The 16,833-nt window shown below is 43.0% G+C and overlaps 1 protein-coding gene across 1 annotated transcript in view; it reads left to right on the top strand.

The window, feature by feature from the left end:
* The window catches only part of gsg1l (gsg1-like), a 34,647-nt gene extending 18,182 nt beyond the window's left edge, over positions 1-16,465 (top strand). Inside the window, exons 3-5 of the mRNA XM_038985643.1 lie at positions 7,260-7,412; positions 14,937-15,048; positions 16,108-16,465. Coding sequence (XP_038841571.1) covers positions 7,260-7,412; positions 14,937-15,048; positions 16,108-16,465 — 623 coding nt within the window. The remainder of the gene's footprint in view (positions 1-7,259; positions 7,413-14,936; positions 15,049-16,107) is intronic.
* The last annotated feature ends 368 nt before the right edge of the window (positions 16,466-16,833 follow it).

The raw sequence follows: 16,833 nt of genomic DNA on the forward strand, positions 1-16,833 counted from the left end.
TACTTTGTTTATCACTTTTTTGGTTACTACATGATTCCATATGTGTTATTTCATAGTTTTGATGTCTTCACTATTATTCTACAATGTAGAAAATAGTAAAAATGAAGAAAAACCCTGGAATGTGTAGGTGTGTCCCAGCTGTTGACTGGTACTGTATCTAGTCAAAAGTTTGGACACACCTACTCATTTCATGAATGAGGCAGGGTTTGTCAGCTAGGTTTGCGGGCCACATTTTTTCTGAGCCAACAGTCGGCGGGCCAGAACATAATTAGTATATAATATTAGCACAATTAATTGGACTTCACTACAAATAAGAATAACATTTTTAACATATCTGATTAGTACTTAATACATTTTGTGACAATGGGGTTCATAGTAGAGAGGGGTTACTAGTAGAGAGGGGTTACTAGTAGAGAGGGGTTACTAGTAGAGAGGGGTTCCTAGTAGAGAGGGGCTCCTAGTAGAGAGGGGCGTCCTATTAGAGAGGGGCGTCCTAGTAGAGAGGGGTTCCTAGTAGAGAGGGGCTCCTAGTAGAGAGGGGTTCCTAGTAGAGAGGGGTTCCTAGTAGAGAGGGGTTCCTAGTAGAGAGGGGCTCCTAGTAGAGAGGGGTTCCTAGTAGAGAGGGGTTCCTAGTAGAGAGGGGTTAGTAGTAGAGTTAATGGGTCTCTATAGGGAGTAAACTTGTTACTTTTGTACCTTGTTATTTAGCTACTTCTTTTAATATCAACAACTCTCACCGTTTACATCTGGTCTGGGATCAGCAAGCTGTTTTACATAGAATCTGGTCTGGGATCAGCAAGCTGTTTTACATAGAATCTGGTCTGGGATCAGCAAGCTGTTTTACATAGAATCTGGTCTGGGATCAGCAAGCTGTTTTACATAGAATCTGGTCTGGGATCAGCAAGCTGTTTTACATAGAATCTGGTCTGGGATCAGCAAGTTGTTTTACATAGAATCTGGTCTGGGATCAGCAAGCTGTTTCACATAGAATCTGGTCTGGGATCAGCAAGCTGTTTTACATAGAATCTGGTCTGGGATCAGCAAGCTGTTTTACATAGAATCTGGTCTGGGATCAGCAAGCTGTTTTACATAGAATCTGGTCTGGGATCAGCAAGCTGTTTTACATAGAATCTGGTCTGGGATCAGCAAGCTGTTTTACATAGAATCTGGTCTGGGATCAGCAAGCTGTTTTACATAGAATCTGGTCTGGGATCAGCAAGCTGTTTTACATAGAATCTGGTCTGGGATCAGCAAGCTGTTTTACATAGAATCTGGTCTGGGATCAGCAAGCTGTTTTACATAGAATCTGGTCTGGATCAGCAAGCTGTTTTACATATAATCTGGTCTGGGATCAGCAAGCTGTTTTACATAGAATCTGGTCTGGGATCAGCAAGCTGTTTTACATAGAATCTGGTCTGGGATCAGCAAGCTGTTTTACATAGAATCTGGTTTGGGATCAGCAAGCTGTTTTACATAGAATCTGGTCTGGGATCAGCAAGCTGTTTTACATAGAATCTGGTCTGGGATCAGCAAGCTGTTTTACACAGAATCTGGTCTGGGATCAGCAAGCTGTTTTACATAGAATCTGGTCTGGGATCAGCAAGCTGTTTTACATAGAATCTGGTCTGGGATCAGCAAGCTGTTTTACATAGAATCTGGTCTGGGATCAGCAAGCTGTTTTACATAGAATCTGGTCTGGGATCAGCAAGCTGTTTGGTGTGTTCTGTCTCCTTCACTTTGATGTTTTCCTGTCATTGTTTTCTCCTCCCATGACTGTTGTTGTTTGGGATGATTTTTAAGACACGGCCACCTGTTTTCTGACAACTAGACGCCACCTGAGTGCGTCATGAACAAGAAGAAGAAGAAGAAGAATCTTTTTACGTTCACATTCAATTCCCAGAACTAATTCTCTTGGATTGGTTACTTTAAAAAGCTTTGTCACCACACACACGCACGCACGCACGCACGCACGCACGCACGCACGCACGCACGCACGCACGCACGCACGCACGCACGCACACACACACAGTTTTTCCTGTTAATGTAATGAATTCAGAGATAGTAAATGTTTTATAGGTGTCTCAGCTACTTGAGAATATTGACAGACCGAGCCCTCTCTCTCCTGTTTCCTTGGATGTCTCCCAAATGGCACCCTGTTCCCTACATAGTGCACTACTTTGACCAGAGCCCTATAGAGCCCTGTTCCCTTTATAGTGCACTATTTTTGACCCGTATTGGTTAAAGTCTAAATGGACTAGGGTACACCCTGGTCAGAAGTAGTTCACCATGTAGAGAGATAGAGGTAAAGTCTAAATGGACTAGGGTACACCCTGGTCAGAAGTAGTTCACCATGTAGAGAGATAGAGGTAAAGTCTAAATGGACTAGGGTACACCCTGGTCAGAAGTAGTTCACCATGTAGAGAGGTAAAGGTAAAGTCTAAATGGACTAGGGTACACCCTGGTCAGAAGTAGTTCACCATGTAGAGAGATAAAGGTAAAGTCTAAATGGACTAGGGTACACCCTGGTCAGAAGTAGTTCACCATGTAGAGAGATAAAGGTAAAGTCTAAATGGACTAGGGTACACCCTGGTCAGAAGTAGTTCACCATGTAGAGAGATAGAGGTAAAGTCTAAATGGACTAGGGTACACCCTGGTCAGAAGTAGTTCACCATGTAGAGAGATAGAGGTAAAGTCTAAATGGACTAGGGTACACCCTGGTCAGAAGTAGTTCACCATGTAGAGAGATAGAGGTAAAGTCTAAATGGACTAGGGTACACCCTGGTCAGAAGTAGTTCACCATGTAGAGAGATAGAGGTAAAGTCTAAATGGACTAGGGTACACCCTGGTCAGAAGTAGTTCACCATGTAGAGAGGTAAAGGTAAAGTCTAAATGGACTAGGGTACACCCTGGTCAGAAGTAGTTCACCATGTAGAGAGGTAAAGGTAAAGTCTAAATGGACTAGGGTACACCCTGGTCAGAAGTAGTTCACCATGTAGAGAGATAGAGGTAAAGTCTAAATGGACTAGGGTACACCCTGGTCAGAAGTAGTTCACCATGTAGAGAGGTAAAGGTAAAGTCTAAATGGACTAGGGTACACCCTGGTCAGAAGTAGTTCACCATGTAGAGAGGTAAAGGTAAAGTCTAAATGGACTAGGGTACACCCTGGTCAGAAGTAGTTCACCATGTAGAAAGATAAAGGTAAAGTCTAAATGGACTAGGGTACACCCTGGTCAGAAGTAGTTCACCATGTAGAGAGATAAAGGTAAAGTCTAAATGGACTAGGGTACACCCTGGTCAGAAGTAGTTCACCATGTAGAGAGATAGAGGTAAAGTCTAAATGGACTAGGGTACACCCTGGTCAGAAGTAGTTCACCATGTAGAGAGATAGAGGTAAAGTCTAAATGGACTAGGGTACACCCTGGTCAGAAGTAGTTCACCATGTAGAGAGGTAAAGGTAAAGTCTAAATGGACTAGGGTACACCCTGGTCAGAAGTAGTTCACCATGTAGAGAGATAAAGGTAAAGTCTAAATGGACTAGGGTACACCCTGGTCAGAAGTAGTTCACCATGTAGAGAGATAGAGGTAAAGTCTAAATGGACTAGGGTACACCCTGGTCAGAAGTAGTTCACCATGTAGAGAGATAGAGGTAAAGTCTAAATGGACTAGGGTACACCCTGGTCAGAAGTAGTTCACCATGTAGAGAGATAAAGGGTGTCATTTGGGATGTATGTCTTGTGTTCGTGTCATTAAAATACTGACTGACGAGTCACGTTGTCATATATCTGATTCACGGTCTTTCATGAGGTCGGAGAGAAGCAGCACAGTACAGCCTATCAACTCTCATCCCAAAGCTAGGACAATGTACCCTGGTCTGTCCCCAAGCTATCAGAGATGTATTCAACTCTCATCCCAAAGCTAGGACAATGTATCCTGGTCTGTCCCCCAGCTATCAGAGATGTATTCAACTCTCATCCCAAAGCTAGGACAATGTATCCTGGTCTGCCCCCAAGCTATCAGAGATGTATTCAACTCTCATCCCAAAGCTAGGACAATGTATCCTGGTCTGTCCCCCAGCTATCAGAGATGTATTCAACTCTCATCCCAAAGCTAGGACAATGTATCCTGGTCTGCCCCCAAGCTATCAGAGATGTATTCAACTCTCATCCCAAAGCTAGGACAATGTATCCTGGTCTGCCCCCAAGCTATCAGAGATGTATTCAACTCTCATCCCAAAGCTAGGACAATGTATCCTGGTCTGCCCCTCAGCTATCAGAGATGTATTCAACTCTCATCCCAAAGCTAGGACAATGTATCCTGGTCTGCCCCCCAGCTATCAGAGATGTATTCAACTCTCATCCCAAAGCTAGGAAAATGTATCCTGGTCTGCCCCCCAGCTATCAGAGATGTATTCAACTCTCATCCCAAAGCTAGGACAATGTATCCTGGTCTGCCCCCCAGCTATCAGAGATGTATTCAACTCTCATCCCAAAGCTAGGACAATGTATCCTGGTCTGGCCCCCAGCTATCAGAGATGTATTCAACTCTCATCCCAAAGCTAGGACAATGTATCCTGGTCTGCCCCTCAGCTATCAGAGATGTATTCAACTCTCATCCCAAAGCTAGGAAAATGTATCCTGGTCTGTCCCCCAAGCTATCAGAGATGTATTCAACTCTCATCCCAAAGCTAGGAAAATGCACCGGTGGATGAGAGAGCAAATGACAATCATTCTGAATTGATTTCAACATCCCAGAGAAGACAGTAGATATGTCCATATGCTCAGCAAGTAATCGTGCCTCCTAAACGCTGTCATGACGTGGCCCTTTCTGGGTATAGATCACGGCTTCCTACTCTCTTCTACACCCAGGTTCTGTTATCTCAGGTCGTAAATTCCTGTCGGAGACTCTCTCCCCCTGGCCATGCAGAAAGAGAGACACAGAGAGAACAAAGGATTTTACATGGCGAACTCCTAAATCCCAAAAATGGGAATATGAAACAAAATGTCCACTTGTGAGGAGGTGGGAATGGTCCGTGGACACTTAAGGGACGGGTATGATGAGTGTGTTTCATTTGATGACCTCAGAGAGGACAGGAAACACACATGACTATATATCTCTGAATGTGTACATTTCTCAATTATGGTGTTTGCATCTAATTCTTGTATAAAATGAATGAGTAAAGATGAAACTATTTGTGAAATTATGTAATGTGATGTTAAACCTTTAATGTGAGAGAATTGTATTCCATCTACAGTTTAACTAGTCAGTAGCCACACCCCCGTGAGCACAGACATGATCTGGTGTCATAGAACCGTCTTTTCTATTGTTACGAATAAAACCTCCTCCTGAGGAAATACTCTTCAGACCACGCGTACCTCGGTGTAAACTGAGGTGGCACAGGTTTGAGTATCAAGACTAAGCAAACCCACACCGTGAGCTGTGATTGTGAATAGTTATCGAATTCCTAACCATACCACGTGGAGCATTGGCTACACGGCTGGAAATGGTTCAACTCTGAGGCTATCGATGCCTACAGAATAAGAGCAAATCTTAGATATAAATAACTAGTCTGCTGCTAGAAATTGTCAACCTGGGATGCGATTACCGACAACCGCCGAAACATCTATTCTATGAAAATCATTTCTGAATGGTGCTCTGAAGTATCCATTCTAACCGACGAAATACTTTATTCTTCAGGGAAACAGAAAGAGACTCGGATGAACTCTCCAGCAGACGGACTGACGATTCCAACAGAGATCGCAACGACACACTGGGCGTAAACATATATTGATTGCAATTATTCCCGAATGAGTGGGCGTTCATGTGCAAAGGATTAGCATTTCAATTAATATAATTATCAACTATGTAGTGATCTCTTTTTCCTTTCCCGCTCTGTCTCAGTCCACACCCACTTCCCTTTGTCCACCAAGCCGTCATATCGGCTTAGCCCACTAGGAAATCTTCCCTATCATTTGTTACTAACCAATATCTACTGTTGTTTGTTTATGCATTTCTGTGATTATTTAGTTAGTTAGTAAATAAACGATTAAGCCAATTGGTGTATGGATGATTCATAGTAAAGGCTGGGTTCGTGCAGATAACCAACAATTTACGACGTTTGGAATGAGACTAACGTGTGGTAAATAATAATTCGTTAATAAGAAGACTAATTGATCAGATATAAAAATATCTGAAGAGTTATATTAGTAAAATTAATTTGTAATCTGAATATTTTCCTTGGTGCCACCGACTTCCTAGTTAATTACAATTACATGATTAGTTTAATCACGTAATAATAATTACATAGAATTGATTTGATAAAATAACAGTCTTCACTTTTAATGATGCCAAAAGCACGACAACGCCAAAATGCTACGTGCCTAAAAATGCAGTGGCGTAGATCATCTTCTTGAAAACATCTCTGTTTCTTCTTACCTTCTCGTTGTGTTGCTCAGTTTGAATACGCAGACCTTCATCCAATACAGCTTTTTCCCAGAAGCTTGAATCTGATGTGGGCAGTGAAATCCACTACATTGTCGTTAGCGTTAGTGACTCTGGCAGAGAAAACTGCACTCTGGTAGCTAGGTAACGAGTGGCTACTAAAGTTAGCAAGGTAAATTGAAATAAATTGCATTAACTCGACACAAATATAAAGTTCTAAAACCAAGAAAACAATATATAATCTACTTCCTCCGTATCCTGCAGTTTGAGGAAACTAATTTTAATTAAAATATATCCCCAAACAAGCTGACTATCTCAATTCAAAATCTATCCAACAACTCACCAAGCTTCTAAAACATGCATAGTATTACGTTAATTCTCTGATTGGGTGGACAACATGTTAGCTTTGATTGGTTGGAGGACGTCCTCCGGAAGTCGACATAATTACCATAGGTCTATGGAAGGGGGGTGAGGAGCATGAGCCTCCTAGGTTTTGTATTGAAGTCAATGAGGACAGACGCTAGCTATGCTCTGGCTACACCATGGTGCTACCCGACAGAGTACTGTTGAGGCTTCATAGCTAAACAATGTGTTTTAATCAATTATTTGATGACGTGAATATATTTAGTACAGTTTTATCTAGAAAGGATTACTTTTTTAAATGTTTCATTATTTTGTGTGTGTGTGTGTGTGTGTGTGTGTGTGTGTTTGTCCGTGTGTGTGTGTGTGTGTGTGTGTGTGTGTGTGTGTGTGTGTGTGTGTGTGTGTGTGTGTGTGTGTGTGTGTGTGTGTGTGTGTGTGTGTGTGTGTGTGTGTTCCAGGAGTCCTGTGGCTGTCGGTGGTATCAGAGGTACTATACATCATGTTGTTGGTGGTTGGGTTCAGTCTCATGTGTCTGGAGCTGTTCCATTCCAACAACGTCATCGACGGACTTAAACTCAACGCCTTCGCTGCTGTTTTCACCGTGCTCTCAGGTAACATGGACACACGCACGCACACACGGACACACACGGACACACACAGACACACACACACACACACGGACACACGCACACACACACACACACACACACACACACACACACACACACACACACACACACACACACACACACACACACACACACACACACACACACACACACGGACACACACATGGACACACACATGCACACACACATGCACACACAAACACACAAGTGTGATACACACTAAATATATAGTACTTCTGATTATCAACAATGATGAGACAGCCTACAGGGAGGAGGTGAGAGCTCTGGGAGTGTGATGCCAGGAAAATAACCTCTTACTCGTCAACAAAACTAAGGAGATGATCGTGGACTTCAGGAAACAGCAGAGGGAGCACCCCCCTATCCACATCGACGGGAACGCAGTGGAGAAGGTGGAAAGCTTCAAGTTCCTGGGCGTACACATCACTGGCAACCTGAAATGGTCCACCCACACAGACAGTGTGGTGAAGAAGGCACAACAGCGCCTCTTCAACCTCAGGAGGCTGAATAAATTTGTCTTGGCCCATAAAACCCTCACAAACTTCTACAGATGCACAATTGAGAGCATCCTGTCGGGCCGTATCACCGCTTGGTACGGTAACTGCTCCGCCCACAACCGCAGGGCTCTCCAGAGGGTAGTGTGGTCTGCACAACGCATCACCAGAGGTGACTACCTGCCATCCAGGACACCTACACCAAAATGATCATCAAGGACAACAACCACCTGAGCCAATGCCTGTTCACCCCGCTATCATCCAGAAGGCGAGGTCAGTACAGGTGCATCAAAGCTGGGACCAAGAGACTGAAAAACAGCTTCTATCTCAAGGCCATCAGACTGTTAAACAGCTGCTGCCTATATATTGTACATAGACTTGAAATCACTGGCCACTTTAATAAATGGAACACTAGTCACTTTAATAATAATGTTTACATATTTTGCATTACTCATCTCATATGTATTTACTGTATTCTATTCTACTGTATCTTAGTCTATGCCGCTCTGACATTGCTTGTAAATATATGTATATATTCTTAATTCCATTCCTTTACTTAGATTTGTGTGTATTGGGTATACGTTGTGAAATTGTTAGATATTACTGCACTGTCGGAGCTAGAAACACAAGCACTTCGCAACACGAGCAAATCAAAAACAGTAATAAGAATAAGTATTTCTTGTATTTCTCGTGTTTTTCTTACTATATTATTGACTTGATATTAGTGACTTGAATACTGCATTGTTGGGAAAGTGCCGGTAAGCATTTCACTGCTTCCACCTGGTGTATCCTGTGAACTTGACAAATAAACTGTAAAACTTGAAACAAACACTAGAGATACAGGAAGACTCTCCTACAGTAGTTCTTCCATCGGGATCTTTTGGACACACACATTGGGAGTGCTATCTATCTATCTATCTATCTATCTATCTATCTATCTATCTATCTATCTATCTATCTATCTATCTATCTATCTATCTATCTATCTATCTATCTATCTATCTATCTATCTATCTATCTATCTATCTATCTATCTATCTATCTATCTATCTATCTATCTATCTATCTATCTATCTATCTATCTATCTATCTATCTATCTATCTATTCAATTCAATTTCAATTCAAGGGGCTTTATTGGCATGGGAAACATGTGTTAACATTGCCAAAGCAAGTGAGGTAGACAATACACAAAAGTGAAACAAACAATACAAATTAACAGTAAACATTACACATACAGAAGTTTCAAAACAATAAAGACATTACAAATGTCATATTATATATATACAGTGTTGTAACAATGTACAAATGGTTAAAGCACACAAGTTAAAATAAATAAGCATAAATATGGGTTGTATTTACAATGGTGTTTGTTCTTCACTGGTTGCCCTTTTCTTGTGGCAACAGGTCACAAATCTTGCTGCTGTGATGACACACTGTGGAATTTCACCCAGTAGATATGGGAGTTTATCAAAATTGGATTTGTTTTCGAATTCTTTGTGGATCTGTGTGATCTGAGGGAAATATGTGTCTCTAATATGGTCATACATTGGGCAGGAGGTTAGGAAGTGCAGCTCAGTTTCCACCTCATTTTGTGGGCAGTGTGCACATAGCCTGTCTTCTCTTGAGAGCCATGCCTTTCTCAATAGCAAGGCTATGCTCACTGAGTCTGTACATAGTCAAAGCTTTCCTTAAGTTTGGGTCATGCATTATGCATTATTTGGTGTTCTACGTTGTACATGGGGGATATTTTTGCAGAATTCTGCATGCAGAGTCTCAATTTGGTGTTTGTCCCCTTTTGTGAATTCTTTGTTGGTGAGCAGACCCCAGACCTCACAACCATAAAGGACAATGGTTTCTATAACTGATTCAAGTATTTTTAGCCAGATCCTAATTGGTATGTCGAATTTTATGTTCCTTTTGATGGCAGAGAATGTCCTTCTTGCCTCGTCTCTCAGATCGTTCACAGCTTTGTGGAAATTACCTGTGGCGCTGATGTTTAGGCCAAGGTATGTATCGTTTTTTGTGTGCTCTAGGGCAACGGTGTCTAGATGGAATTTGTATTTGTGGTCCTGGCGACTGGACCTTTTTTGGAACACCATTATTTTTGTCTTACTGAGATTTACTCTCAGGGCCCAGGTCTGACAGAATCTGTGCAGAAGATCTAGGTGCTGCTGTAGGCCCTTCTTGGTTGGGAACAGAAGCACCAGACCATCAGCAAACTGTAGACACATGACTCCCTCTCTCAGCCCACGGCCCTGTGGGAAGAAGTGTGTTTTTTGCCAATTTTAAAAGCACACTTGTTGTTTGTGTACATGGATTTTATAATGTCGTATGTTTTTCCCCCAACACCACTTTCCATCAATTTGTATAGCAGACCCTCATGCCAAATTGATTCGAATACTTTTTTGAAATCAAGAAAGCATGAGAAGACTTTGCCTTTGTTTTGGTTTGTTTGTTTGTCAAATAGGGTGTGCAGGGTGAATACGTGGTCTGTCGTATGATAATTTGGTAAAAAGACAATTTGACATTTGCTCAGTACATTGTTTTCACTGAGGAAATGTATGAGTCTGCTGTTAATGATAATGCAGAGGATTTTCCCAATGTTGCTATCGACAAATATCCCAGAGTAGTTATTGGGGTCAAATTTGTGATTAGGGTGATCAGTCCTTGGTTACAAATATTGGGGAAGATGCCAGAGCTGAGGAGGATGTTAAAGAGTTTAAGTATAGCCAATTGGAATTTGTGCTCTGTATATTTTATAATTTCTTTGAGGATACCATCAACACTACAGACCTTTTTGGGGTAAAGGGTTTGTATTTTGTCATTCAATGTAATTGGAGAATCCAGTGGGTCTTTAATAGTTGATTCTAATCTTTGTATTTGATCGTGTATATGTTTTTGCTGTTTGTTTTTTGGTATAGGGCCAAAAAGATTGGAGAAGTGATTTATCCATACATTTCCATTTTGGATAGACCATTCTTTGTGTTGTTGTTTGTTTAGTGTTTTCCAGTTTTCCCAGAAGTGGTTAGAGTCTATGGATTCTTCAATTACATTGAGCTGATTTCTGACGTGCTGTTCCTTCTTTTTCCATAGTGTATTTCTGTATTGTTTTAGTGATTCACCATAGTGTAGGCGTAGGCTCAGGTTTTCTGGGTCTCTGTGTTTTTTGTTGGACAGGATTCTTAATTTCTTTCTTAGGTTTTTGCATTCTTCATCAAACCATTTGTCATTGTTGTTCAGTTTCTTCGGTTTTCTATTTGAACATTTTCGGTTTGATAGGGAAGCTGAGAGGTCAAATATACTGTTAAGATTTTCTACTGGCAAGTTTACACCTTCACTACAGTGGAACGTTTTACCCAGGAAGTTGTCTAAAAGGGATTGAATTTGTTGTTGCCTAATTGTTTGTTGGTAGGTTTCCAAACTGCATTCCTTTCATCTATAGCATTTCTTAATATTATTCAGTTCCTTTGGCTTTGATGCCTCATGATTGAGTTTTGTTCTGTTCAAGTAGACTGTGATTTTGCTGTGATCTGATTGGGGTGTCAGTGGGCTGACTGAACGCTCTGAGAGACTCTGGGTTGAGGTCAGTGATAAAGTAGTCTACAGTACTACTGCCAAGGGATGAGCTATAGGTGTACCTACCATAGGAGTCCCCTCGAAGCCTACCATTGACTATGTACATACCCAGCGTGTGACAGAGCTGCAGGAGTTGTGACCCGTTTTTGTTGGTTATGTTGTCATAGTTGTGCTTTGGGGGGCATATGGGGGAGGGAATGCTGTCACCTCCAGACAGGTGTTTGTCCCCCTGTGTGCTGAGGGTGTCAGGTTCTTGTCCAGTTATAGCATTTAGGTCACCACAGACTAGTACATGTCCCTGGGTCTGGAAATGATTGATTTCCCCCTCCAGGATGGAGAAGCTGTAAAATATTCCTGTTTTGATTCATTTAATAGAGTGAGATAGGTCTGCTCTATAACAAATTGGCATACCCCCTGAGTACCTTCCCTGTTTCACACCTGGTAGTTTGGTGGATGGGACTACCAGCTCTCTGTAACCTAGAGGGCAATCAGTGGGTCTGTCTCCTCTATACCATGTTTCTTGTAGGATGACAATGTCTGTATTTCCGATTTCTTTGGTGAAGTCCAGGTTCCTGCTCTTTAGGCCAAAGGCAGATGACTTCAGGCCTTGAGATTCCAGGATGAGATAGTGAAGGCTTTGTGTTCCATGAAGTGTTCTGCTATGGTGTCGAGACTGTTGTCAGGAGCTGAGGTGGGCTGTTCTGCTGGCTTCTCTGTGGGGGTGGCCACCTCTCTAGTAGGTTATTCTCTGTCACACGCCATCCCCCTCAACCTCTCCTCCAGCAGTCTGATCCTCTCCTCTAGTGCTCTGTTCTTCTCCTGCTCATGCTTTTTATATTGTTGAAGTTGTCTCACCACAGTCCAGAGTGCAGATATGTCTCTCTCCACCTCCAGCTCTCTGGGTCTGGTTAAGGGGGTGTTGTTGTGCTGGACTATTGTCTGGGTCTGTGCTGACTGGAGTGTAATCACCTGCTGTTCCAGCTCCACCTGCCTTACCTCCAGCTGGGTGAATTTATCCTTCATTTCAATGAGGGGGTAGTACTCTGTGCTGGGAGGTTGACTTTCCACTTGGGGTTGCTCATCTGTGGGGTTGTATAATGAAGAGGTCTGGTCTGACCCGCTCGGGGTGGGGGTATCTTTCTCAAGGGAGAGCTTCTCCTGCAGAGCTAATTCTTTGATTAGGTGAACGCCCAGCTGAAACTGTTTGGGGTTGCCCTGTACCAATACTGTTCCAGAGATTTATATTAGCTTACTCAGAGTCCTCATTGTCTAGTATCCTGAGTTTCCACCCCTCCTTAACCCCCCCCCCCCCCCCCCCCCCCCACCACCACCTCTTAACAGAGGGGTAGTGTGATAATATAGCACTGTGCCATGCCAGGGGATGGTCTGGTTAATATAACACTGTGCCATGCCAGGGGATGGTCTGTGTGGAAGATGAGGTTGCTGATGTTCGCATTTTTATAACAGTCAACAAAAAGTGTCTCTTGATTTTCCATAAGGAGCTTCATTTTGTGATCTTTTCTTGCCTTATAATGTTTTACATACAGAGGGTAGTGATATTTAATGTCCTCTTAACAGCAGGAGGCAACTTCACAGCCCTCTGCATTTGGTTAGGGTAGCCTGTTTGATTCCCCTGCCATTGTTGGACTAAAGGACTCTGACACCTCTCACTTGACACGTCAGTGCTAATTGAAGTAGTATCTCCTTGTCCTAGCGAGCTTGCTAGTCCGACTCAGCATTCAGTCCTCATAAAGTCAAATATATCATTGTAATGTATTTTTCTTGTTGGCTTTTGAATATAAAATATGTCTTCAGACTAAACATGACTCACTCAGTTCCAGGTTGGATGGTGTTTTCAGGTTGTTTGCCAGAGCATTTGGTGTATAGCTTGGGCCTTCCAGGTGATTCTGTAATTCCGTCCAATATCAGGTTGTAGGTTTTTGAGTTTTGATCTGAAGTGAAGGTTATGCTGTGGAGGGTAGAATCCTGTACATGTCCCTGACAAAAAATCCAAGTTTATCTAACTCCAAATCTATATTTTTCCTAGAACATGCTGAAGAATGCAGGAGCTCATCTGATCATGACCTCTCTGTCCTCTGTCTTCTCTGTTCTCTCTCTGGTGGTATGTCTCTCTCTCTCTCTCTTTCTGTATCTCTCTCCCTTCCTCCTCCTCTCTTCAGAGCAGGTCAGAGCAGGTCAGCACCATAGACACCAGTGAGTAATGACTGCCTCCACTGGCTGACATTCATACCACATGAATGGTGTGTGTGTGTATGACTGTGTGTGTGTGTGTGTGTGTGTGTGAAGGTGTGTGTGTGTGTGTGTATGACTGTGTGTGTGTGTGTGTGTGTGTGTATGACTGTGTGTGTGAAGGTGTGTGTGTGTGTGTGTTTGTGTGTTCCGCCCAGAGCGGGTCGTAGCTGTTTCAGCCCAGCTGCTGTAGCCGCAGGACAGCTGTTGCTGTCGCAGGCAAATGGCACCCTATTCCCTACATAGTGCACTACTTTTGACCAGAACCCATAGAGACTACAAAGGAAATAGGATTATATGCGTAAAAACAACAGCTGCATGTCGGTGTTGTAATCCATTTACACACAGCATTGTCCTCTTATTGAGTATCTATATATCCATATCAATGGTATTTAATGTGTACTGTGTGTTTATGAGTCATTACCATATATCATGTAATATATGCTCATAGAGATGACAATGTGTTTATGAGTCATTACCATATCTAATGTAATATATGCTCATAGAGATGACAATGTGTTTATGAGTCATTACCATATCTAATATAATATATGCTCATAGAGATGACAATGTGTTTATGAGTCATTACCATATCTAATGTAATATATGCTTATAGAGATGACAATGTGTTTATGAGTCATTACCATATCTAATGTAATATATGCTCATAGAGATGACAATGTGTTTCTGAGTCATTACCATATGTAATGTAATATATGCTCATACGTGCCTAATTGGTTAATTGATACATTTTGAAGTTCATAACTGAACAATCTCCTCAAACAATAGCATGGTATTCTTTCACTGTAATGGCTACTGTAAATTGGACAGTGCAGTTAGATGAACAGGAATTTAAGCTTTCTGCCCATATCAGATATGTCTATGTCCTGGGAAATATTCTTGTTACTTACAACCTCATGCTAATCACATTAGCGCACGTTAGTTCAATTGTCCCGCGGGGGGACAGACCGATCCTGTAGAGGTTAAACCGCTGTGTGTGTGTGTGTGTGTGTGTGTGTGTGTGTGTGTGTGTGTGTGTGTGTGTGTGTGTGTGTGTGTGTGTGTGTGTGTGTGTGTGTGTGTGTGTGTGTGTGTGTGTGTGTGTGTGTGTGTGTGTGTGTGTGTGTGTGTGTGTGTGTGTGTGTGTCTGTATATGCGTCTCCTCAGGTCTGCTAGGCATGGTGGCCCATATGATGTACACCCAGGTTTTCCAGATCACAGTTAGTCTGGGTCCTGAAGACTGGAGACCCCACACCTGGGACTATGGATGGTCCTTCTGGTCAGTACTCATACTGTCTGTCTGTGTGTTTGGTACGAGTAATGACTGTTCCTCTAGTCAGTACTCATACTGTCTGTCTGTCTGTCTGTCTGTCTGTCTGTCTGTCTGTCTGTCTGTCTGTCTGTCTGTCTGTCTGTCTGTCTGTCTGTCTGTCTGTCTGTCTGTCTGTCTGTCTGTCTGTCTGTCTGTCTGTCTGTCTGTCTGTCTGTCTGTCTGGTATGAGTAATGACTGTCCCTTTGGTCAGTACTCATACTGTCTGTCTGTGTGTTTGGTATGAGTAATGACTGTTCCTCTGGTCAGTACTCATACTGTCTGTCTGTGTGTTTGGTATGAGTAATGACTGTTCCTCTGGTCAGTACTCATACTGTCTGTCTGTGTGTTTGGTATGAGTAATGACTGTTCCTCTGGTCAGTACTCATACTGTCTGTCTGTGTGTTTGGTATGAGTAATGACTGTTCCTCTGGTCAGTACTCATTCTGAAGCCATATCGTTGTCTGAATGTGGTTGGTTACTTACTGTACATTTCTCCAGTGAAACACTGGTGTCACGGTCGAAAAGCAACAGAAATGGTGTAGTATATAAACCAGTGATTCCAGAATGCACTGAACATTCTAGAAGTTCTATTCATTCCATGTCATTCTATACTGTCCATCTCCATCTCGGAACACAAGCAACATCTCCATCTAGAAACCAGCTGATGACCGACCGTTGTGTCCATATCAACCCAGCCGTATTTACAAACACCAACACATATGGCTGTTTTCTCTAGACGCTTCGTCCCAAATGGCACCCTATTCTCTACATAGTGCACTACTTTTGGCCAGACTCCGCCTTATGTGCATAGGGTGCCAATTGGGTGTACCTTAGATTGTCCTTGACTTTCTATCTTCCACGTCTATGGCTGGAGCTAGAGAAGACAGCTGTTGTCTGGGACACGCACACGCAGACACACACGCACGTTCACAAACACACACTCAAGAGGAAGAAGAGGTATTTCCATTGGCTGAATCAGTCCCTCTCTCTCCCTCTCTCTCCCTCTCTCTCCCTCTCTCCCTCAGCCTGGCATGGGGCTCCTTCACCTGCTGCATGGCAGCTTCCGTCACCACCCTCAACTCCTACACCAAGACGGTCATCGAGTTCCGGCACAAGCGCAAAGTGTTGGAGCAGGGTCTCAGGGAGGAGCAGAACTACCTCGACCAGGAGGCCTTCCATTACTTCAGGGACCACTCACTCCAGTCCATATCCAGCTCCATGGAGGTCTACCCTGGGCACGGGGGAGGAAGGCTGCCTGGGGGGCCTGGAGGCCTGGTGGGGTCCGGTCTGGTTGGAGTACCAGGGAGAGGGAAGATGAGGAGGTCCTCAGGTTCCATCGACCTGGGAGAGAACTCGGAGTCCTTGGGGGAGGAACAGTGCTGAGAGAGAGAGAGGGGGGAGAAGGTTGGGGAGTGGAGGGTTGGGGGAGAGGGTTGGGGAGTGGAGGGTTGGGGAGTGGAGGGTTGGGGGGAGATAGATAGAGTTATGTAGACAGGGTGATCAGATAGATATAGTTATGTAGACAGGGTGATCAGATAGATATAGTTATGTAGACAGGGTGATCAGGTAGATAGAGTTATGTAGACAGGGTGATCAGATAGATATAGTTATGTAGCCAGGGTGATCAGATAGATATAGTTATGTAGACAGGGTGATCAGATAGATAGAGTTATGTAGACAGGGTGATCAGATAGATAGAGTTATGTAGACAGGGTGATCAGATAGATAGAGTTATGTAGACAGGGTGATCA

This window comes from Salvelinus namaycush, unplaced genomic scaffold (assembly GCF_016432855.1).
Source record: "Salvelinus namaycush isolate Seneca unplaced genomic scaffold, SaNama_1.0 Scaffold360, whole genome shotgun sequence".
NCBI classification, from domain to species: Eukaryota; Metazoa; Chordata; class Actinopteri; order Salmoniformes; family Salmonidae; genus Salvelinus; species Salvelinus namaycush.